The sequence below is a fragment of the Eutrigla gurnardus genome (genome assembly GCF_963514095.1).
Source record: "Eutrigla gurnardus genome assembly, chromosome: 18".
NCBI lineage: Eukaryota > Metazoa > Chordata > Actinopteri > Perciformes > Triglidae > Eutrigla > Eutrigla gurnardus.
Genome location: NC_139929.1, coordinates 8978692 through 9005036, shown reverse-complemented (window position 1 = coordinate 9005036; position 26345 = coordinate 8978692). Strand labels below are relative to the sequence as shown.

General features: G+C 41.5%; 1 protein-coding gene across 1 annotated transcript in view; it reads left to right on the top strand.

Moving 5' to 3' along the window:
• LOC311029105 (cadherin-18) overlaps positions 1-26345 on the top strand; it is an 80076-nt gene that overhangs the window by 17630 nt on the left and 36101 nt on the right. The window contains exons 2-4 of the mRNA XM_084034039.1: positions 1941-2498; positions 16235-16529; positions 21424-21543. Coding sequence (XP_083890165.1) covers positions 2268-2498; positions 16235-16529; positions 21424-21543 — 646 coding nt within the window. The 5' untranslated portion in view covers positions 1941-2267. The remainder of the gene's footprint in view (positions 1-1940; positions 2499-16234; positions 16530-21423; positions 21544-26345) is intronic.

Sequence of the window (26345 nt, the reverse complement as noted above, 5' to 3'; positions counted from 1 at the left end):
CGTTGAGCTGCATAATTTGCATGTGGAGATAGTTGAAACGTGGATTAGTCAGGGGTTCTAAGGAAATCCTAATCCATAGATATATGTTAAATATTTATATTTATAAAAAAAAGAATTCAGTGACAGTTGTAAGTTGCATTAAAGTCTTATTTCAGCATTTTTCTCCAACCGTGCATTGTAAAAGATAAAGAGCTACAGACTTTGAAGTCTGTCAGCTTCTATATCCTATTAAATATCATATACATGTGTTTGTCCATTCACAGCTGACATTACTACTGACCTGACACTTTGGTGTTTTAGAGGTCAGATCATCCTTCTCATGTTTTGTTCATTTTCTGGACTCAATGTGAGTCAAAAGCCAGAGTGTAGTTCCAATTCTGCATTTAGCCAAGTGAACTCCAAATCCTTGTCCGTTTTCACCTTCAACCCTTTTATTGAGGATGTTTCGGGAGCGTTGCAGGAACATGTAGTAGCCAACTAGCAACGACAGACAATACGAGCTGGGCTTATACTAACGTCAGGAAATAAAGGGGTTTAGAACAAAGATGAATATTAACTGTTTAGATTTTGAGAATGTAGCCGATTTATAAAAAGAAAGCCTCTGTGAATAAAGGTTTTCCTTTATGGGCGGCAGTGATGTCTCCATAGAGTTTTAAACAGGATATAAATCCTTTATGAGGCTAAACTTCAGTCTCAAGAGTACAAACACAGGTATTTCTGTTCTGTGTCCTGTGTGAACCTAAAAGTAACATTTGAGTTATTTTGTCCCAACATCTGTTTGTCACGTGACTCTTCATTTACATTTTGTAAAATGAATATCCAACACACTCTTAAACCTTACTAACTTGTGTTTGTGAAGGCTCTCAGTCATCATTGAAAGCTTTATTGTAGACAACTGGACTTGCTTTAGTTTTTGAAGACCTTTTCGCCTCACATCCAGGGTAGGATTAGGGTTAGGCTTGCAACGCTTACTAATTTGCTTACACCTAACTTCCTGTGAAGACGGAAGTTTATTTTGAAAAGGCATCATGCATCATACCATATCCTTGTTACATCACAAGAAAGATCATCTCAGAACAGCAAGGTCAAATTCTGCAATGTCTTCTAATCCAAAAATAGTGAGCAGTTAGGTTTTATGCTTTAGCAGCAATAACATTATACATCTATATTAAAAACCAATCCCAAGACAAGTCGATTCTGCAGTAAAAGCTCCTGTTTAAAGACCACAGAGTTGCACGTACAAGTGTACTGTGCATGCTCGTCAAAAGACTATGAGTCTCGCTTGAAAGAAAGTCAACAAAGCTTGCATTTGTTTTTTACTATTTCAATGCCATCTTCAATTTATGGTTTTGATTAAAAAAAGCAGCTTTCTTCTGTCTTTTCCAGTCCACTGCCTTTCCAAAATCCCCTTCTACCTAATGTCTGAGTGGCTTGATGTCTGTCCTTATCAGAGTAAATGTATTTCTTCCTGCCACACTTATTATTCACCGCACCGAGGCACACGGCAAACCTCAGAGTATGCCCCGGTCGTGTTAAAACATCCGAATCAAACCTTTTTCCTGATGGTTTTTAATAAAGCCGACTCATCCTTCGAGTCACAGGGCCAGCGCTGTTTTGCTCTGCGACACGACTCTGACCTCACAGGGCGGTATCAGTCACTGAGCGCTGATCTGACCTCATGGGCATGGGCAACCTTTTAATAGCAGCGTGACTCCTCAAGTTTAAACATGTTTGTATCATCTGCATAATGGCAAAAAATGGCTGGAATACCAATACTAGATTCCTTGTCGCCTGTTTGTACATTTTCACAGTTGGCCAGTGCATGTCCTGATCTGTAAGGATTTATGAGATGCAATTTAATTGGAGGGAATTTGTGGACATTTAGCTTCTGTCAACTTAATCTCTAACTCTGTTTCTCTTCCCCCTCCTCTCTTTCCCAGGAAATCCAGAATGGCTTCCGGGATTAACCTTTGCCCTTGGTAGAACTACCCAGAAGTTCATCTCCGTTTGCTCAACACTTCACAACCTGGGAAATTCCATAATGTAAATGTACCTTGGCTCTTCTTTTTTCATTAAACCTTTCGGCTTTGTGCGATGAACCTTAGAGGATCTATCGGGACCGCAATTTCCTTAGCTTGGATTTAGATCCCTCCTTTGCTGGAACTACTGCGCGTGCTTGCAGCAGTGGCTGGTTGTGGAGGCTGCGGTGGTGGGAGGACCTTTACACCTTGGATCACGGGGACAACTTTACAAAAAAGTGCGCCACCATGAGGATATCCACCACCTCCTGCCTCTGCCCCTTTCTGATGTGCCTCTGTTTCATCCAGAGGTGCTGCGGGGCGAGTCACCACCTCCCCGCCAAAGTGCCCTCCAAGAATCAGACCAAACTTGCCAACGGGGAGACGGAGGTGCATCACAGGCCGAAGCGTGGCTGGATCTGGAACCAGTTCTTTGTTTTAGAAGAACACTTGGGACCAGATGCACAGTATGTAGGGAAGGTAGGCATCTTTTTTTGAAATTTTTTATTATCATTATTGAACAGGGATTTGATTTGGAACAGCTTACTCTTCATTTTTCTCTCTCCTGTTGTTTATTGAGAAATGGGTTATAGCAGGACCACACTGTTCTATCTAGGCAGATTGCCACGTCGGCATTGTACACGCTCTTTGTTTTATCTTGTGATGTGGAAATTCGGTGCTCATTTGTGCAGGTGTGGGGGTTGTTTTTCCTGTCATAAGCTTGTCGGACCAAATTATTCTTATGATAATGTCCAATTTTTCTTTTTTATTCAGTGTAATTAAGGAGAGCCTCTCAGCATGTGTTGCCACTCGGGGGGAGGGGGGGGGGGTCTGCAATCCAAAAGAGGATGAAGTTTGGAAGCGAGAAACACCCTCTCTACTTCAAGCTATCCTCCAAGTGAAATACCCGATTTGCACCCTCTGTGGGAATTGAACTCAGATTTGATCTCTTGGTGGGAAATGAACCACCACAGGAAGAAATTGGACAGTGGTGCAATGGTGACATAGTAATCCAGGGCGCCTCATAGCTTGAACATTTTTATGAATGAAACTTCAGAGTGACTGATGTCCCTTACTCTGGGAGAAGATAGTATTCATTCCGCTTGTGCATGCAGGATACAGTGAAGCCCGGTTGTTGGTGGTGACTTTTCTGTTAGCTCCACAATAAGCCACAGGGAGCTGGTTAAGTCCTCTGCTTGCAGATTGCCTGCCCTTATCTCCTGAAATGTTAAAATGTGTTTCTCCGCTGCAGTAATCATTATTCCAGGCACTCAGGCACAGACTAATCCCCTCAACTGCACTCGGAGAGAAAGAGAATGAGAAAGGCTCCTCCGACTGCACATGTCTGTATTTCAACAGTGCCATTTGAAGGGAAAATGAAAGAAAAGAGAGATGACATGCTTGGGGGGTGAAGGGGAAAAAACAACAACAGTAAATATCACATTCCAACTCTGTTTATTGAAAAAAAGAAAAAACATGGAGTTTTAATCACAAATGTCCCCACGGAGCAGGAGAGAAAGGTTATTTATTGGTGAAACGTGTTTAAGCTAATATTATTAGATGCACGAATGAACCATAAAACCCCACAGCGCCGACAAAAACAAACCCCTCGTCGTCGAGGTATTGAGTCTTCACTATTAGGTCAAATCAAAAATGTTTGCAGCGTATTCAGAGCTCTAGTTTGTCGATTAACCTCACCAAGTCATGGTTACTCATGCATTATATACGTCCGCTGCTTTTGAAGTTCATGATTGTTTGTTGTGCTGGCTGGTTGGCTGGTGTGTTAGTTCTACCCGTACCTTCAGGGTGTTGTTGTCGTGTGTGTGTGTGTGTGTGTGTGTGTGTGTGTGTGTGTGTGTGTGTGTGTGTGTGGGTGTGTGTGTGTGTGTGTGGGTGTGTGTGTGTGGCGGCTGCCACTGATGAAAGCAAAACAACAAACATAAACAGCTAATCCCGGATGATAATAAAGCAGTGAGAAGACACATCAACATTATTAAGGAATCAATTTGACATGCATGTTTAAAGAGATGAGGTCTCCAGATGGTTAGCACAAAAAACATTTAATTATGTGGGATGGGACTGGTGTGTCCTAATGTGTCCAGGAGACAGAATGACCCTTAATTAGATGACAGGAAGAGGAGGAGGAGGAGGAGGAGGAGGAGGAGGAGGAGAATTAATGCACTCAGCACATACTGCGCTGTATTGTTTTTTCCCCTCCGTCCTATGCTTGATTAAAAACTCTGGACATTAGCGAGCAGCAAATGAGCAGCACCAAGAGGGAATTGCCAAAACACTCGATAATTGCTTTCATCGGGAAAATGTGGATTTTTGAAACGGACGCTTCATGATAAGATGCGGGTAGCGTTGCACACAGAAATTGGAATTCTAATTTGTGCGCAGTAGACATAAAAAACCCGAGAAATCTGCAAGGTCAAACATCACACGAGCGTACCGTAATAATGTCTGTGTCGGCCTTGGCAGTTATGGTGATGTTATGTGTACTTTGCAATACTCGCACATAAAAGGACAGTATGGAGTGACTTTTGGGAATAAGTGAAGCAGCCAGACTGTCAAAAACATTTTTAATCCCCCCTGAGGTGTCCCGTAATCCCCAGTGACACCTTTCTGGGGGGTTGATGCTTTTGGGAAATGACAGCTTTGTGCATGAGTGAGACGCAAATGCTCGGTGCGGGGACAGGGGCTCGTCCAGATACCAGACAGGAGACAAGCCATTCTCCCAATGGGAGGTGTGAATTTTCCTCATGTCAATCAGCTCAGCGTGGTGCCCCCAAAGTAGTCGGGCAGGTTACGGACCGGCTGGTGATTCTTTAGAAGACGATGCAAATCCCCAGACCCTGAATGAATATTAACCTCAGTGAACGGCTTTAACTCAGTTGGAGGACATGGAACAGCTGTTGGATGAGAAGAAATGGAATGGAATCATCATTGGGTGTCTGCCCGCCTCGAAAATATACAGCAAATAATTTGAGATTTGACGGAAACGGTGCTCCAGCCATGACCAGGAGGAATAGTCTCATCCTGTGTTCATTTGCAGAGCAAAAGTAGCAAAGCGCCTAAATGTTTTATTCATACATCTAAAAATGGATTGTGCTGTGACAGAATCAGGCAACTGTCTTGTTGCATGTACAGTAATAGCAAAGCTCAACAGTAGGCAGAAAGAAAGGGGAGAAAAAAGGCAAAGCGAGGTCTTAACATAAAATTGCTTTTCACCCACTCTTCGTAATGCAAATAGAAACACAGATTGGAATGTTTTAAAGCAGTGGGGTGTTACATGAAATAACAAGGATCATTTTACAGCCAGTGTCATTTTATCACTTTGCATGGTTGGAAAGAGAAACATGAACCAGAAAATACTTATCAACCAGTGATAGATGTTTCTGACACGGAGGGAAAGCTTATATGAGTGTGGATGTGTGTCTGTGTTTGTATCTAAAGGTGTTTATGCTTCCACACTAGAGACAGTCCTGTACGGAGGTGTTACATCATCGGGTTGTCCGCCTTTCTGGTCCAATGTCTTCAAATGTGGCACAAACTCAAGCATGTATGCTCATTTTGACGATTTCACACAAATGTCTGAAAGGTTAAAATGATGTGATGACATTTTGGAGCGACGTTCATGTGAACTGTAATATGACTGGTTGGGGGAGGCTAATGTATACTACATATTGCTATTGATTGCTTGCTGACTCCTCACTCATACCTCTTAACCGCCCCCTGTTGACGTCGCTCACTGTCATCGTTGTGGACAGTGCGTGTGGCTAATAGAACAACACGCACAGCTGACTGCATCGACTCCGTGGCTAGAGACACAGTTATTAATTAAAAGAGGTTGATGAACCTAAACTAAACCAAACAGTAAAATTACAGCCTCTCAAATTAAAAACAACGAGCTGAAAGAACAGTCTTGTAGAGCCTCGTAGAGAAGGGGGACAGCAGGATCGGGTGATAATGGGCGCATCTTTAAACAATTAATGGTGATCATAATTCTTTAATGAGTTCCCGCACCTCGAACACAGGCTGGCCAATCATAGCGTAGCATCAGCCAGCTCCGAACGGTCCAACAACTCACTGGCCGTGCCCCGGAGACTGTGCTTGGGATTTTCTTTGTCTTGAGGTGCAGTTAGGGGTGGGCCCAGGTGACCTCTTTATATTTACAGGTGTGAGTGTACCGCCCACCCTTAGTGACCGTACGGGCTCCATGGTGGTTCTTACAGTTTGACAGAATAGCAGCAGTGGGCGGGCCTTAGCAAAGGGGTCAGTTGGACTTAATGCAAACACCAACATTTACTTTCAATTGTATGTGTGCCCTCGTCAATAGAATCACACTCTCACCGATCAAACAAACGAAGCTGACAAAGTGAATTGCAGCTCAGCCTCCATTGATTCACCGACTGCAGAAAATAACACTTGAAGCTTATGTCTGCTGTCTGTGCAGGCATGCCTAATATCCTAAGTGCATTCCACTGTCCTCCCCCTGTTCCCTGCCAAACGTATTAGCACCATTTAGACACTTGAGACTAAAGCCATTTGCCCTCGCTGGCTGCCAGCACACAAGGCAGAAACGTCATGCTTTCCAGACCTCATCTCCAGATGCTTTCATTTCTGTCTCATCGGAAATGTTTATTTCTTTTTTCTTCTATTTTGCGGCAGTTCGAGGCAGAGCTATTAAATGAGTGTCGAGAGTAGCTTCCGGGACTCTAATAATCTCATTACTGTACATCAAGAAGTCAACCATCCAGCTGGGAAGACAACGGATCATTCTGTCTCTCCCCGCAGATGTCAAAATAGAGGACAACTATTAGGGCGGATCTCCGTGATGTGCACCAAAGGCACGTCTCCGGCACACCCCCCTCATCACTGTCTCTTGATGTATGGTCATTAGGCGGGCGCGCCATCATCAGGGTGTACTGTGACTGTTACAAATCAGTTGAAGAGAAGGAGGAGTAGATTGGGAGGGAGCATGGTCAAAATGTGGTGATAATCAGACAATCAAGCACACCCACATAGAAAGTGATTAAGTCCTCTTGAGTGAAGAATAAGAGCCGAGATTTAATCAAAAATGACCCCCCCCACCCCCTCACCCCCTCGACTAATTGCAAATATGAAGCCAAGGCACGGATGAACAGCGAGGGCATGCAGCTTGCTCATCCCAAACCCCCCCCCCCCCCCCCCCCCCCCCCCAGCCCATTGTTGATGTAATAATAATAAATACTCCACAACCCGACTCCTACCTTCAACACTTGCAACAAAGCCCTGCAGCTTTCTGAACCTGCATGATGTAAACATTGCAACTATTCGGTGCCAGTCTAATGGCGACACAACATTTTATCCCGACTCCAGAGTGTGACCATTTTGGGCGCACATGCAACCAAATATCAGTGAAGTGTGATTAAATATCTTCCTTGGTCGCACCGGTGTGCCTAACATTTAGCTGGTCTGGTTAGGTGTGTAGCCAAATGTATTTTTCACACCAGCATACACGACATCATCAGTGGAGTTAACACCTTTAGCTGTAAAAATGTGTATGTGTATTTAAGTTGTGTGCTGGTGCAGCTAAATGAAACAGTTAAGCACACCAGTGCGACCATTGTAAAAAGCTAGTCTGGAGCCCTGCTGTATTGCAATATATTTGTCACATCCAGTTTGTCGTGTCGTACTTATTCATCCTCTCTCCGCAGGGAGGCATTCTTATTTGTTCACCTTCTCGCTCCCTACCTACAGCTGATAATGAGTGGACACAACAGCAGGAAAGCAACATCCTTTTATACAAGCAGAGAGCAAACAAGGCAAAGCCAGGCACATACATTATGTGGATCTGTACAATGAATGCCGCCAAGCCGTTCCAAATGACATTCGCCGATAATGTAATCCAAGCAGCCACATACATTATCAGGATCTGCACAATGAAAAAATGACAAAGCTTGTACAGATGAGAAAAGGAGAAAAAAAAAAGTGGAGCAAAACAGACGAAGGTGAAGCTGTGCAGAAACTCGTAATGTATCAGCGGTGCTCTGTATTGGGAAAATTGTGTTACATGTCATGTTCTCCTTTTTCCAAAAAGTTGTTTTTCTACACTTCATTAACCTTACATAAGAAGATGAAGTAGTTTTCTTGACTGCACCTGAAATGCAACATGAGTTATGTATGTTTGAATTGCAGCCACTTCTAAGTATTTTTGGCCGATTATCGCAGCACCATGTGGCCAGTCGGCTCTCCATTTGTTCACTAGAAACTTGTCAGGAATAGAAAAATCGGCATGGCGTCTAGATCTGAACCAAGACTGAGTCTTGTGATTGTGTATGTTGTTCTCCTGGCCCAGAAATGGAGAATTTGAGTCGACACAGAACATCACAAACATCAATTTTTTTCCCGCCAGCAATTCTTTTGCCAATCATTGATGAGACATACATGCTGATAAAGATTGTTTTTTTGTTTTTATTTTTGTTCAACTGGTCCCAGACTATTTTTATCTCACCACTGTCCTGAAAAATCATTTCACAAATCATAAATTCAATAAAAAATGTATCAATACATTTTTTTGTAGTCATCTATTAGTTATTTGCATAAAAACGCAACATAAAAAAAATGTCTTATCCTTGGAGTCATTTGCAGGTGTCAAATGTGAGATTTGCATTATTATACTTTGTCCTATATGATAATAAACTGAATATCTTTGAGGATTGGAGCTTTGGTTGAATAACACAAACGTCAAGATTTTACCTTGGGATCTGGGGAAATTGGAACTGGCATCTTTTTTTGTAGCGATAAGACGGAATAGCAAGTAAGAAAGTAATTGTCAGATGAATCGATAAAGTCATTAACTGCAGCTCTAGTCAATATGCAGTAGAATATCCCATTGATTTGGTTTGAATTGTGATGAAACATGTTGAATAAATGCCGGTACAGATTCAATAGCACAATTTTACATTACACTATCTAATAGGGTGAGATGATAACTCAAATTCATCAAATTACAGAAACTGTGACTCCCTTGCCAAGCCAAATGTATTCTCATTGCAGCTCTCTTCAGTGTATAATAGCAATTAATCAAGACAATCATATAAACCAAGATATGCTATCGTGATGTATTCAAAAAATACATATCACATTAAATGTACAGTGTGAAATCAGTGGGATTCCAGTATTAGATCTGGCCTTACAGTCTCCTCATTAATATTTCATCAACATTGTCTCATAACTTTCAGGGGATAATTTTAAATGTTTAAATGATTTAACTATTAATGTATTAGAGAAATATATGTACCGGTAAATCGTTTTTTTAATTCATTGATCTGCGTCGTTATGAAGACAATTAAAACTGTATTTCCCACAATATATCTCGCAGTTAACATTTTTGAATATGAGTTGAAAAGGTTATTTGGTGATCTATCTATCAATTAGAGACCAAATTAATTGCTTATTATTTTTCATACGTCCGTCACACAGGTGCAGCTTATGTGATTTTTCATTGACATCATTTTTAATCAATTCTGACCGACTAAATGAGTCACTTAATAAGTATAATCACAGGTTCTAGCTCCAGTTTGATTCCATTTATTACCCATTATCGTGTATTGTTACTACACGTGTAAAAATAAAATAGCATTTAATGTTGTAGTAGCAGATATCTGCCAGGTTAGAGGTGTTATTTCTTCCTCATATCTCTTCTTCCCTTAAAAAGCACCACAACAGAGCCAGAAAGTACATTGTTCCACTGTGAGCACCAATTAGCTTGTTAACACAAACAATTTAAGTTCCTCTCTGCCATGATTATGCAGAGCCCGAACAGTGAAAACATGCAGGTTGTTGACAAAAGAAAGTGAAAATACACTTTTCTCTCGGGTCACTCCCTCTGGGCATATGATGAAATTATAAGCGAGGTTCTTCTTGAGATTGGAGTGTGTTTTTGCCGGCGACTTCAGAGCCGCAGTCTCTCTCTGTTGATCTCTCTAAACTCCTCAGAAATGCATTGCCAGCTGCCAGCCGTCTGCCACGCGCCAGTCGTCTATTCCACTAGTCTTTAATAAAGTCGCTCGTAGAGACAGAGAGATCACCGCAATCCCTTGTTTTGATGATGTGCGGAGGAAAAGGATTCCTCCGCGGTAAGGCTTCGCGGTGGAGACAACAAAACAACAAGGTCACAGAGGTCACGATGTCACCTTTCTCGTGATGTTTTCCCCGCACTTCACTGATCAGTATGTATGAGACATTTACATCCATTTCCATTCATTATATATCACACAGGACTGGACATTACTGCCACTTTTATCAACCTCCCCTCCCTTCCAGATAGCCTCACATATGTATGTTGAGCTCATATCAGGCTCGCGGAATGATGCATTGACACTAAGTACGTTAAGGCGAGTTGTCAGAAAATGTCCTGCGATCAAAATTTATGACGTGTGAATAAAATATTCCGATGCTGAAGTATAGCCTTTGCAGAGAAATGGAGGCCTGCGTTTGAAATCGTGACAGGAATTTCCCCTCGAGCCCAGTTTTGTACAATCAGCTTGGACTAAGAAGGGACGTTATGTGAAATGCAAACTTTTTTGTCCAGAGAAATCTGGACTCTTCTCGTCTCTTTGGTGTCATCAAACAGTCACAGATGGTTAGTTAACGAGAACGCTGTGCAGTGAACTCAAAGCCAGGAAGTATACAGTATCAGCATAATATCTCTCCTTATTACTTGTTCTTGGTTGTATTGTCTTTTTTTTTTTGGTGGTGTTTAAGGTTAAGTTAACTTAATTTACTGTTCCAATACAAGTTACCGTTGAATGGTTGTATTCTTTGCTTGATCAATGTAATGCTGGACCCTCTATTTCTGACCATAGCCACTGGAAATACCCTAATATAATTAGATTATAACATTTAATAACATTTAGTTGTCAATCAAAACAAGGATTGTATGGTTTTCATTTGATAGAAAAACATGAAGAGAAGACCACATTACTGTAGTTGCAGACCTTTTTCTCCTAACTGGCTCCATCAATCAGGAGGTTTTGGTGGCCTGCATGTGGCCTGACAGACTAAACCTGGGGCACAAAAGTCCTAACTCACCGCAGCCCATAAACCTTATTGCTGTGAGTGTATGGTAATAGCCGAAGGTGACCTGAAAGAGAAGATGTCATTTTTTTAGCAACTTAGAGCTTTATAGACCTGTATTGTGACAGTTGGACAGAAAATGGGCTCTTTTTTTAGAGAGTGTTTGGTGGTAAATCAAACCTGAGATGAGATTTTTGTTAAATTTATTCAAAGAATACTTAATATTAAGTCCAAAATGTTCTAAGGAACTGTAAAGAGACCTAATGTTCTTCTGGATTCTATAAAGAAAGAAGTTTGTAATTCATACCGCTATGAGATCACAATGGACCGTGATGGGGTATTGTGGAAGATGAGGGTGAGTTTAGAAGCAATCATGACCACTTCACATAGCAAGCACACCTGCATCTATATTCAAGCAAGAATTATTATCCTCTTTTAACTCTTCTGATCTGAAGGTTGAATATCCTCATTATGGATAGGCTTTTATCTTAGATCACGATAAAAATACTCACAAAAAGTTGATTGTAGTTCATTTCCATGAAGGGGATAATCGTGAATAATGTCTGGAGTGGCTTGAAAAAGCTGTCTAGATTGCTTTCATGGTAGACAAGTGAAAAATAGCGCTATTTTTAAATATACAGGATAAAACAGAACGATTTATCCTTTTTTTTTGCACAAGATCTTTTTTGCTAAAAAACATGTACACTAAGATGTGTTTTTAAGTTTTAATTTTAGGAGTATTAAGCATCCTTTGATGGTTATCGAGATACTATTGTGAATCACACCTATTTTGGCCACACTAATCATGACGTGACAGTTTCTATCCTCATATTGTTTCACTCCCAGCTGGTAAGATATTATTGTACTTTTGGCTCATATGATGTTTGTGTAATGGCCCGCGACTTGTTGACACTTTTATCACCCATAGATTTTGGAAGGCAGTAGTCGCCATATGCATCGTTGGTTCGCACTTCGCAAAGGCATGATTTATTGGCTCCTGCAAAGGAAGTCAATGCCTAAATTAGCATCCTGACTGGAGGCGTAATTACATTTCTGATTTTTGGAGTTGCTGCTGGACAGAAGTATGTCAGTTATGGAAGTGGTCCTTCCGGTTCTCTGCATTTATATTATATCATTTATATGTAGAAATTGATTGTCAAACCAGACCCAGCAGTGGAGTCTACTTTTTTCTACACATGATATAAAAAACACAAATGCACAAATGGTCCGAACAACACAATCAATGTAATTGTTCCCGTCCTTATTTCCACTGCTGTGTTAATGCGTCCTTATTTCTTGCTCGAGAGGTTGTGTTTAATATTAGTACAATCTAGCAACTGATTAACTACCTGATTCAACAGGATCTTTGACTCTTTGTCTAATTACAGCCTTGATATTTACCACTAACTCTCATCAAGAGTCAGGTCTGCAATCAACAGCGGCTTTCTAATTAGTAATTTGTTCGCTCGTCTGGGTTTTCATCAGAGGTGACCTGAGGACCTCTTCCATTCAACTTGCTAAATAACTTGTCCCTGTAAACTGGTAGTGCTGCTTTTCTACAGCCAGGAAATTAAGTTATCATGCGGTGGAACTGCATTGTGAATACGTTTGTCGTGAACTATTTGCCATTGACATCTCACAAGTTAGGTTCAATCGATTGAGTCCAAGGAGGTTGGGCCAGTGGACAGTTAAAAAAAACATAAAAATAGGTCTTCCAAGCATGAGACTGCTGTTTGTCCCCCAATTCATTCCATTTTCTTCCCCTTATCTGGGCCTGGATGGCGGGAGAGGCAGGCTTAGAAGGGCATTCCAGACATCCCTCTCACCAGCGTTGCTTTCCAGCTCCTCCTGGGGGACCCTACGACATTCCCAGGCTAGATGAGATATATAATCGCTTTAGCGTCTTCTGGGTCTACGCAGCCTCCTGATCAGATGCCCGAACCATCTCAAATGGCCCCTTTCGAAGCAAAGGAGCAGCGGCTCTTTTCCGAGTAACATCCCGATGTCTGAGCTCCTCACCGTATGTCTAGGCTGAGCCCAGCAACCCCATGAGGGAAGCTCACTTCGGACGCTGGTATCCGCAATCTTGTTCTTTCGGTCACTACCCGGAGCTTGTGACCATAGGGGAACGTAGACGGACTGATAAATCGTGAGCTTTGCTCCCTCTTAACCACAATGGTCTGGTTCAACGCCTGTAGGAGAAAGGGTTGCTTTATAATATCAATTTGTACCTCTAGAGTTGAACTCATTGTTAAAAAGGGATATATACTGATTTTTGCATGCACCTTTGTGATATTAATTCTCAAGTAGTGGGTAGGGATACTCAGATAGGGTGCAATATATTCTAATGACATAGGAAAGGGAGCCAAATCTGAATGGCTTGTTGCATCACACGGATTCTAAACTAGGCAGCCCACAAACGAGTAACTGGGTTGTTTCATTTCACAGTTTATCCCCTTTAATTGATTGAAAAATACTCTCAGCTAGGGAAGAACTGGGCTTCAGTCTCCTAACAGGCTCGACTAGTTTACAGCCTGTCCAGTCACATCATGTCTCCCAACAGAGATAGCTGATGGGCATCCAGTGGAAGAAATGGTAATTAATCATGTGAAGACCCGACAGTCAATCAACGAATCATGCCATAATGGGCACAGAGTTTAATGCTTTCAATAAGATTGAACAGTATGATGATTGATTGTTTCTCAATTTGGGTCACTGCGGGTGTAGACGAGCTTCAGCCTCAGTCTGTACTCCAAAAACTATTTAGCTGTGTCCTAATTCAGGAACTGCACCAGCAAAATGTGTTCACAACAAAATCACAGAGGCTGGTTGGCCAGTTATTTTCTCACGCTTTACAGGGTGGGAAACGTCTTATTCATGTTTATAAGTGTTTAAATTAGATGTAGGGCTAGGTGATATGACCAGAGATGGCTTTATGATATATATTTTTTCATGTAGGTTGATCACTACACTGTTGGCCAATATAAATAAGGCCACTTTTTGGCTGAGGATGTTCAGAATCAATTCAAAATCAATTCTTAAATGTTGTCTAAACCTTGGACCTTGGAATGTCTCCTTTGCTTTCCAAGATGTGGTTGCTGTTTGATTTCTACATGGATGGTGATGCTTCGGGTGATGAACTTGGTCTTTTGGCTTAGTAATGTGCGTCATGTGTTTCTCCCCGTGTTGCGTGGGTTCTCTCTCCTCCCACAGTCCAAAGTCGTGCAGGTTAATTGATGACTCTAAATTGCCTGTAGGTGTGAATGTGAGCGTGATTGATTGTCAGTGTCATGTCTCTGTATGTCAGCCCTGTAATAGACCTGCGATCTGTGCAAGGTGTAACCTGCCTTCTTCCGAAAGTCAGCTGGTATTAGCCGATGGTCCCGAATGATATATTAATTCAGGGTATTTTAAAATGTTTCTACATTCCAATGTCCAACTGTATACAAAAAATAATAATTTATCACTTTTACTTCTGGGACAATATATCGTCAAATAAAATTTCATGTAAGGCCTGATATTGAGGCATCTGAGCTGGAAATACCTTCGCATTCGTGTTAACTTGTAAGAATTTCATATGTTGCCTTGTATGGTTACATAAAAACATATATAAAAGTACGTCCCTGTTGATTAACCTTGTGACTGCTGTTCATGTGGGAATGTACTACGACTCAACATGAAGTATTACATGTTATTATAATTCGTTTTGACATCTTTACCTGCATTTCAGGCACAGATGATTTGGCCTCTGTGGAAGTCTGTTAGTTGCCGTCATGTTGTTGTGAAAACTCCCCATATTAAAGAGCGGAGTGCAACACTGTCAATATCTGACATATCTGCTGCTAATTGGCAGGAAACAGATGACAATGATGGATTGTAATTGTTATTCATCACATTAAAGTAAAAGTCCTATTAATTTACATTTTATGTAATTCTTTATCATGTTTGTTTACATTTTGGCAGTTTGCACACAGGTGTAATATGCATTTCCAGACGTATAAAATAATGCGAGGAATATTAGCATATTACCTGCATACAAACAGAGCATGAATTATGTATTTGCTGTATGTCTGGACCTTATGTTCTCCAAAGATTTGCATAAATAATGTTTGAAATTAGACTGCATTGGAATTCAAAGGTTGTGTTCCCAGCTCAGTGATGTGCATTTAGAAAGATGCGATATAAAAATACCACCAGTACCACCAGTACGAAAAGTGTTGCCAACGCATAAATGAAAATGGATTGTTCTGTTATGTTCATCTCTGATACATCCCTGAGGGGGGAAAAAGGATGATTCACATGTTTTATTCATGGGTTAACATCAAGTTCTTTAAATGATGATATTACCATCGCGCCCTGGTTTGGAAACTCAGTGGTATTGTAAAATATATTTATGAAGTCTAAAACTCCAAACCCAGCTGAGCTATTGACATGAAAGTCTTAATCCTCTTGGTATCAATTTTGGCTGAAAAAAAGTGTCGGTCTCCCCTTATTCCCCCTTCTCTTGGTTAAAAAAAAAAACAGGCTGCGCTCCTTCTGCCTTTAACGGTCTTATAAGGATTTCCCCCAAAAAACGTTAATCTCGAAAGATGAATTTCTTCAGCGATGCTCGGGTAAAGTCATGGCTGAGAGAGAATATTGAATCGTTTTTCTGCACCTGAAATGTGGGCTGAGCACCACCGTGCAGTGCAGCAAAGCCTCAAAGGTCACTGCTATATAAAGCACGCAACTTTTTAAATGGCCTTGATAGACATTGAATCAAAGTGTAGTACTCTAGATGTGAATCATAATGTATTTTTATAAAACCCAAAGCCTAAGGACTAGGGCTCTGAATAATGCCATCGATATTGTAATTATGTGATTAATACACCCGTTGTTGATTTTCTCAATAGGCAATCATAAAAATGTACTTTTCTTGTTTTGGATTGTTTCGTCAGTCCAAAACCCAAAGGTATAACTTACAATGACATGAAACAGAGAAATATATAAAATATGTACATTTCCTGCAGCTACTCTACAGCAGTGCACTGTCGCCATTGTACATTTAACAAACTGGAATAATATTTTGAAAACTGCAACTCAAAAACCCCCTCTAAGAAGTGATTTTGGAAAGCGTTGTATTCACACACCCTGTGTCTGGTTTTGCCTTGCAGCTTCACTCAAACTCCGATAAAGGCGACGGATCTGTCCGCTACATCCTGAGCGGGGAAGGAGCCGGGAGTATATTCATCATCGATGAAGTGACGGGAGATATTCATGCTACTAAGAGCCTGGATCGGGAGAGGAAAACACATTATGTCCTGCATGCACAAGCCTTGGACCGGCACACAGAGGAGGCGCTGGAACCAAAGTCAGAATTCATCATCAAAGTACAAGACATCAATGACAATGCACCCAAATTTCCAGATGGACCCTTTGTAGCTGCGGTGCCTGAGATGTCTGAAGTGGGTGAGTAGTGCTACAGCATTAACTGGACCTTCGGATGATTGTTAGCGGCAGTAAGTGGCCTTTTTTGAATGGGTTGAGTGATGGTAAAAGAACCTGTCTGGAGTTGAGTGTTATTTTTGCTGCTTTTTGAGATATTCTCAATGTTTGTAATCCTTTTCATCCCTGAGGTGAAGAGAACAAATATTTACCAAGACCTTTGACTACTTTTTGTCTAGATTTCAAATAGATCTGCCCCAAGATGGTTTAAAAGAAGGTCCCGATCAAACATGTTATTACCCCTGTGCAGCGTTCTCGTTTGTCCTCTCCGTCATAATGTTCCGCAGAATGTTTGATCTTCTCTAAGCCAGCCGAGGCCTCTTTTTCATCTTTGTTTTCTGGTTGCTGTGATGGTTTCCCGGGTGGGCAGGTCTTTATAAAGCACTCAATAGTGCCTCCACAGCAATCCAGACTGTGGAGTCCTCCGCAATGTAGAGGAAGAAAAGCCTTTATCCACCTCCTCTGAGAGCTGCTCCTCCCCAGCATCATGTGGCAAAAAAATGTATTGTATCGTTCTGTTTTTAGCTTGAGTGAAGAACCCCTCGCCCCCTTTCTCAGCCCGGTGGTTTCTGATACAATGGCTCAAAAGGATGGTGCTCCTCCTTCAGAACATTTATAGGTTGAAATAGAAAAAAAAAAACATAAATGGTGGCCGAAGTGCTGCCAGAGCGATTTTCCTTCAAATATATTTTTAGGAAGTGAATCTGATGCTGGCACTTCGTTGAAAACATTCCATCTATATCTGTCCAACGTAATCCCTTCAGCTGTTGAAAAGAACTACTTTGAACTAAAAGTCTTTGTATGTAAGTTTATCTGTCTAGCTTTCCGTTTTCTCGCTACCTGTTCATCTGATCGACTTCACACTTGCCAGGTTTATTGCTGCAAACTCGGGGAAGAGCGAGCGCGAAGGTGTTAGGATGGGCGGTTCTCGAGAAAAGCTGCAACGCGGGAGGCCCATTTTGACAAAAACAAAGGAGAAAACGAGCAGAATCATCAGCTTCTTGTGGCAAGAAGATGGAAATGTGCGAAACCCGATTAAATATGCAAACCCCAATAGACCTGAAGGCGTCCTCTTTATAAACAATCAATATCGCTGTGGTTGCATTCATGAATATTCAGGAACAGACAGGTCTGACACACATACAACTTTGCCAGTCGGTATATTTGTTCCTAAATTGGATGTGTCAAGTGCATGTCTTAATCTCCTCTGAGAGTGCTTCTCTGCACAGCATGTTCTGAGGCTTTGTATGAAGAGTGATATTTATTTGCACATACCGGACATTTTATTTTTAGGTCTGGTTTGAGGTAGATAAAGGTGCTGCTGCTGCTGCTATAAGTACATAATAGGCCAATGAGAATACACTCACAGCCCATCATCTTCGTATTGGCATCCTTCTTTCGGTTAACGAGACTACTCATTTTCTCAAGTTTCAATGTCCGCCACAAACTTCATCATCGGTCGCACAAAAAGAATCAATCACCATTGATGACCCAAGGGAGGGAATCAAGGACTGTGAAGGGGAAAATAATTAGCCTTTGTTTCCCGCCCCCTCTTTTGCTCATGTCCATTAAAGCAATTCCTCTTTGGTTCGGCGTCTGCGGCGTCAAATCGGCTGTAACAATCAACTGTCCTTGCACTCCAGAGCACTAATCCCCCCAACATTTGTCAATACTGGTGCTCCCAAGTGCAGGAAGGGGCTGTCTGGGAGTCTGGCGACTAATTGGTTGCTCTTTTTTTCCCCCCACCGGTCTAAATTGATTAGCTGGGCATGTGTCAGGCAGTCCGACGTTACGGTGTCATACCTCCATTCAACGGTACAATCATATCTTTTTAGAGTTCTGGATGAAAGGAGTATCAGTTTCCCAGGACTGTAATCCACCAGTTGAGATGTCTCTAAGTGGACTTACTGGATACAGTATCTCTGCTTTCTTGTCAACCAATTCACTTATGGGAAAATCACTTGCGAATAGCGGTTTCATAACTCTGATGTATATACGTGGTCGCTTGTTGAGATGAGAAGTTATGATTAAATGAGCGTTATTGGAAGCACTGTTTCGGAAATTGAGCCGAATAGCACACATGGGTACGCGTGAAACCCTTTAGAACACAAAATACATTCAGGGTTGCATACAAAGGACTGAACACATACATTGTGATTTATTTCCCCCTCTTTGCCTCTCTCAGGTGTTGTTTCCAGTAGATGCTGCTATCCATCATAAAACAGAGATCAATTTTTGTTCTCGACTCAGTATCTGTAGATGGCAGGCGTCTCTGAAAACGCACACTCGGCTGTGTCTTGACATTTTTTTTATCCCATTAGGATGACATCTTACTTCAACCCATTATGTGTCAGCCGAGATCTCGCTAACTAATTGCCGCTTCCTTACAGGACACATCGAGGAAATTGATTTTTTTTTTTTTCTATTTCATGCAAGTGGGGAGGAAGCAAATGGCTCAAGAGCCTTGACTCAGAGTGAGGGAGGATGAAGGGAACCTGTTGCTTGTAATCCACCTTCGGAAACCAACCTTGATCTTGTGAAAGTACATTATGTTTGTACATTATGTGGTCGCGCCAAGAACTCCAGTGAGGTCAGTAGAGATGGATGGATAGAAATTTAATGGAGCGGATGAAAGTGGATGTAAAGGGAAACAGTATTTGGCTGGTTTCATAATGTACATGTTGAACCAAGTACATATTTCACCACCTTAGCATGGTATATTTCTCTTTACTGTACAATGGAAAACTTAAATATGTAGACACATGCAAAAGTTACCCTCGAGGGGTGTGTTTTTTTTAGCTTTAGAGCCCTGATCAAGGTCCATTGTTTGACACACTGGAGTGTCAACATGTTGTGCTAGCTTAGAATGAGCCCTTCATGAAGCAGGTCCTCTTCATGGAGTGTTTAAACGCCATGTTTCTACAGTAGCAGGCAAACCAAACACAGACTGCACTCTATGTAGGGCCTTTTTGCTTTTTTACGTTGCCTGAAGTCCGCCGTAGTTCTTTGATGCACGTGTGAAATAGCGGCAACGTGAGTCACATGTGATTGCGAAACCGTAGAAATGTCTGTCAACTACAGCAGGCAAGGTCGTAAACCTTGCTTTGCCCATGTAACCACGGTCTTGGAAAGGGGGAGGGTGAACAAAGGGTTTTTCAATTGCTTGCAATCTGTAACCTTGATGCCACTATATCCTGCACAGTAGAGAATTAAGTGGGATGAGTCCAAAGACAGGAACGTTCTGAATAGCAGCTTCAGTTGCTAGAACTTCACACAGGTCTCAGGCTCCTTATAAGATGTCAAAAAATCTTGTCCGCTTGTTCGGTGATGGTCCCTTTGTGGGAGCCCCTTATTCTAACAATGTATTGTGTGTATTGTGCAAAGTATTTTTACTCTCCAGGGCATTTGTAAAAAAAAAAAAAAGAAAAGGAAAAAGGAAAAGGTACTGTGACCTTAAAACCTTTGAAAGTTCATTCCTGGCAGAGTGTTACTGCATTTGTGAAACAGACTTTTTTCAAGCTAATGTTCAGCAAACATGTGCGTACTCACTCTTGACTCTGCATTGAGTACAATCAGACCTTTTAATGTTGCTCTCATCGCCTTAATAGTTTCAAATACATAGTAGGCCTTAAACACTTAAGTTGAAGTGCATTGTGAGCAATAGAAAGCACATTGGGCACTCTTTTAGGAGTGCATAATGAGTGCGTTATCACTCAGAATGTGACACTGATATGAATCCATTTCCACAGTTTGAAAAACTGAAGTCATGCAGAACATCCAGATTCTTCATCACGTTGTTCAGAAATATTAATAATACAAGGTCACAGATGAGTATTTTCTTTATTAATTACATGACATTATGAACTAACTAATACATTTTCTCAGGCAGATGATTTGGAACCAAGTTAGCTTCCAAAGCAATCCCAGAACTGATTAAGTCCACATAATTCCCAGTGCAATTTTTGCTGCAAGGTTGATAGACATTCAGAGTGGCCAGCATGCTGCGGACTACATGGTTCATTATGGGTGGCATTTCACTCCGCTCCTTCAGGTTTCCCAGGGGGAAAAAAGCTCACATCTTGTGAGACGCATTGGGCTTTCACTTCTTTAATTGAATTATTACTCTCAGAGGAAAACAAGAAAGCAAGTGTTCATTAGATTTAAAGGCCTTAGGATGCATCGTATATGTCTGCTAACACAGTCACACTATGATTATTACATATACACATGCACTATATAAACTTTTAGTGCACTCATCATGCAATTATAATGGGTTAATGAAGCCTGTAATGCTGTTTGAGCAACACTTCAAGTGTTAAATTGAACCACAGTGGCTTCTGCATGGGTTTTTAAATAACAATGTTAATAACGAGCCATCCTACTGAGTTCATTTGTCTTTGTTTTTTCCTCTCGCGTAATGAGAAATGCTTAAAAACTTACAACAGAGCTTGTACTCTTATCCGCCATTTGAGGTTCAACAGCTGAAAAATATTTCATGTGACACAATGATATAGTGTTTTAGATATTAGTAACTACACTATCTGCCCAGATAACTTGAACTTTTGCATCGTTTTAATTCGTTTTGTGCAACTGTCAATATCATGTGCGACAGTGTGTTGGTATATGCTCAAGCATGTTTGTTGATTCGCTAGCTGTCTTTGGGGTAAGTGAGGTGATCTTCATTCCTCTTTAAGAGTCGCTCAAAAAGAACGATTTGTTTGCAGATCTAAGGTGACCACTAAGGGTTCCAGACAAAGTTGCTATGTGACTTTCACGCCTCAATATACTTCTATTCACATTTGAAAATCTCTAATAGAGACATGCCAGGAAATCATTTTGCTGTGTTCTTTTTTTTTAGGCACCTCTGTGATGCAAGTCATAGCATCTGATGCTGACGATCCCACATATGGAAACAGTGCCAGAATAGTCTACAGTATTCTACAAGGACAGCCATATTTCTCCGTTGACCCCAAAACAGGTGTGGTATTCATTCATTTAATGTATTAAATTTTGTTAACAACGTGTTTTTCATTTACCCAAATGCCTTGATATTTATAACAATGCACTCCATCTATTCTGGTGTGATTAGCACTTTATTACCTTTCAAATTAGGTATTTCTTGGCCATTTGGTTTTTGCACAGTTTCAAATAATGGAGGTGTTTCTGAAGAATGTTAAATGACAGTTGTGGATTCAGTGTTGGCACGAATAGAATCTGCAGTGGTCATCTGCGTAATGATAGACAAAGGGCAGCTCACTTTGTGATGGGGATAAAATGACTGGATATTGACTATTGAGAACTATCAGATCAAAACCCAAAGAATAAAGTCATTGTAAAAGCAGAGAGTGGCAATTGTTAATAAAAAAAGTTACCATATTAAATGCAGAGGTGCATGCACCAGTCTATATTGAGATCACCTCTGAATTAAGGGGATTAACCCAGTTAATTTACTTGGGCTTTTGAAGGGGCCGAAGAGCTCTGTGGACATTAATTACTGTTATTGAGTTATTGTCGCTGAGATCAATTTCCAAGGCTAATGGATTCTAAATAACCAGGAAATTACACTGAAGTCAGTTCAAGTTCTAAGATAGATGATTTAACAACATCTACAAGACATGGATATAGTGTGCTTTAGTTGAGAGAGCAGAGAGATCTGGCTTTGGGCAATTTGCCACTGAACATTAACGGTAATGTGGTTCTTCATAGGTTATCTGTTAGTGATTTTTACATGAATGTTGGATGTCTGGTTCGAGCCTGCTGGACCGCATCCAAAGTCCAGTACTGTTCAGCTAGAGACCATCTGAGTGAAAAAGTCTCCCCTCATTTCCACAAAATATTAAAATGATCAATATCATGCACACCTGAGCATCACAGGCAGAGCCTGGAGTTCCAGCTGAGCAGCCAGCTGAAACAACCCGCTACACGGCCAAAAGTGAGAATCGGTCCGGAAATAATGTTACTTTGTGATTTCAGAGTGTTTAACAAGTGGACGGAAATCATCCTTCAAAAAGTTTGGACTGCTGCTTGGGAATGTAATATTTGCTGGCGTTGATCATAATGCTGCGTACTTCTCGATGGGTTTATTATCTCTTAAACTTGGTCTGCGATGTCAAGTACCTTCACCCTGTGGAAACTAGATCCTGGATCACTAATGCTTATGGGCTTGAATATGCTGCTTCAATACAAATTGGGATAATAATCGTGTCTACTGTTGACCTCCTCAAGTGTTGTGCCTTGATGTGCACCACATACACTCTTTTCTGTGAACATCCTGTTCTCTTATTGCAGCACGTCTGACACCATAAAAAGCTAAAAGGAGCCACGGGAGAGTTATGGACTCCGCATACGACTGCTATATTGTTGAACACGCGATCCACTCTTTCTGGGCCATAACTAACTCCTCAGGGGTGAGAGGAGACGTTTGTGGGGATGCATTCAGAGAGCCATTGTTTCAGACCTTTTGAAAGGAGGAATAAAGCCATGCAGGCAGCGCTCAGCATTTTCAAATTCCATCCTTTTGTCAGAAAGACCACTGCTGGAATCTATTAAATGTTTATAAACCTTCTAAAGTGCAAGACATATAACTTTTATATGCTGTGTTGTTGTGAGCATGCGGGTCTGTTTATTTCAGGTCTCTCTTTTGTCTCACCAGCGAGCGTGTGCACGTCTGAAAACCGTGCATGCTTCTCGCTACGACTGCTGTTGGTTAAACTGAACGACGATGCACTTGTATAAATTGATTCATTGCTGTGTGGAACAACTACGGGCCCCTTTGAGAGCACACCGCCCATGTAAAACATGAATTCTTTGCTGAATGAGCAACACAAATGAATTGCGGAATATTTTGACTTCACCTCCAGGGACAAAGGCAGTGGGGATTGATGGAGCAATTTCACAGCGGTGTGGCGAGGCGATGCCAATTTTCTTTTTTTTTTACGAAAACTGGGCATTCTCATGCAACGTCACACCAAATTGTTCCTTCAAATATGTTAGTTGAAATCTATTTTAAATTTTGACTGTTAAAAAAACAACAACAAAAAAACGATGATCCTGCAGTCATTTTCTCTGCATTTCCCATATGCAGCGTGCTGTTGGACACATCAGATGGCTTGTTTTGCTTAAGCTGACTCGGCATCTTGTCTGCATTATAATTCAGCGGGAGGCGTGCAGAGGAGTAAGGGGGGGGAGTGATCGAAGCTCCAGCCAGCTGCACTACCCCGCACAGCACATCTATTAATTTATGCATGTCGGCTGTTGTTTTTGCCACTGGCGAACCACCCTCCTTCCTTAAATTAGGACAAGGAACTCCAGCGGTCAGTGAGGGGAAAAAAACCCGCACATGGAGGAAGCTGCACTCGCATGTGAGCTGCAATTTGCAAAGCACTTAGTTGGCACGCTGCCAAATTCGTGCAGCACGCCGGGGACCTGAAGCTGCTCCCTGCATCTGTCTCGCAGTGCAGGCACTCGCTTACACCTCCTTGCATCCACATGTACCTGGCTCCCACCACGCGTAAACTGGAGAGGCACCATGTCTGGGAATTCATGTATCATTAGCAGGAATAAACACACGGACGACTCCACCTCATTCTATTTGACCTTGATCTGGTGACATATTTTAAAAGGCCCATGAGGTAGAGGAAGAGATCGTTTAAGGACAGAGGGTAATGATAGCATTTGGCCTGCACATATGGTGTTGAAGGAATCCCCAAAGGACCTTTTTAGACTCGACCCAAATCCTCAGCACGCAACAAATTGAACCATTTTTACCTGCTTCCCCCCCTTGGCTTAGTGGTTTTGATAACATCATCTCACACCCCCCAGCGACTGAAAATCACAGGCCTGTCTGATTGTCTGGCAACTGTATTAAATGGTAAATTGATCACAGTTACAGTACATCGCACTTTTCAACCTTCAACAGGACAAACAGCTTCTATAACTGGCTGCCTCGGCAAAGCGATCACACCTTTGTGTTGCAGCTCCTGAAACAAAACATCCCATTAAGTGTTTGTAATAGCTGTGAGGATTAAGATACTGTACAGTACTGTCCATAATCAAACATCTGTGGGTAATGACTTAATGCTTGAAGTACTGCATGGCTCTATTAGCACTCCATCGCTAAATTAGGGTTGCATTTAGGTGAGGTGTTAACTGACATGGAACGAGCACATTCGAGTCCTCTTTCAATAAGCCAAAGCAAACTTAAACATGACTCATCGCGCCTCAGCAGGCTGATCCTGCACATCCATATCACAGAAACATCAAATATGATAAGCCACGTTCATCAAGATGAGATCAAAATCAGAACAATTTTGCGAAGCACATTAGGGAATGCGTGATATATCGTTTCATTATCGATATATCAGGATGCGCGCAATAGTCCCATCATAAGATGTGCAAAGTCATCAAATCTACTCAAACAGGTTTCACTTTTTTGTTCCAGAAGGAAAACTTACACGGTTCTCATTTTGCTCAGCTGTTTTTCGACTGACTGCCTCCAGTCGAGGTAGACCACAGTCTCATAATGAAGCGTTTATATTTTTAGACTTCTCAAGGGGAGGGCTCCGTGTCTGCTGCAGGGATTTAACTGTTGTGGGAGGATCCTCTCCCTGGTGCCGGCTGGTGCTTGCTGGGCACGTTTCCTCCATGCGTGGCCTCCAACTGGCTACAGGTTGGCTTGGTAAACGCGAGGATGAACAAGATTCCTGGCATGACTATCCTCCATTCATATGTAACCAAGCTGATTGTTAACAAGAGCACAAACATTGTTTATCTAGCCTCCTGACTTCCAGATTGATGCATTCAACATTAAATCGTAGCCTACTTACAATGTAAAGTTTTTCAACATTGTCCATCAATAAAGCACGTGGCTTCACATCCCGGCAACAACAACACCAACGGAAGTAATGATCACCAGGTTTATTCGCCTGACCTCACACCCAATCCTGAACCACGCCGTGCCTTCGCTTCAATATTTGACCAAACCAGAGAAAAGCTGTGTGTCTGTGTCAGATCATTAAGGCAGGCATGCTGATAGCTCAATGCAAAGCAACTCTGAGTTCATGCTTCTTAACTGACTAATTAACTCAGGGAACAACATTTAGGCAGTGGCTCGTCTCCGCTGGAAATGAAGTTCAATCACGGATGTAAAATTGTAATTGATGCATCTGTGGTGGTGTCATGCAGCATGCAAACAGGGAGCGATAGGGATTTTGGATTAGATTTACTTGGCTGAAGGAATAAACAAGCGTGACGCAGACTTTGTAATTACAGAAATGTAACTGATGATTATGTGGCCCTTTGCAGCATGTCATCCCCTCTCTCTTCCCTCTATCAAATAATGGCAAATATATATATATATATATATATATATATATATGACCAGTGGTGAGTGTGGCCAGTTACTGGTCTTTCTTATTATTGAACGGTATTCATTCCTGAATTAAGTAAAGAGCGTAACGGCATACTATAAAGCTAAGGCAAAAATTGAAGCATTTGAATGAATCAGTGTTCTATGTCACGATTTATTTATTTAATAAATGTTTCAGCAATGAGTGTTAAGATGAGAATTGATCTATTAATGGAGGAATTGTTCCAATCTCTCCAATCTCTCCCCCTTAAATCAAGTGCCAATTTGTGCAAATTTAAATTATATGGTGTGCATAGAGTTCTAAGCATAATGAGATGCCATATTTTTAGAAGGGTGTCTACATTATCCACTCGGTGGGGAGTGAAGCAGGTTTCCTGTCCAACTGCCAGCTACAGCCACTGATTATATCACAT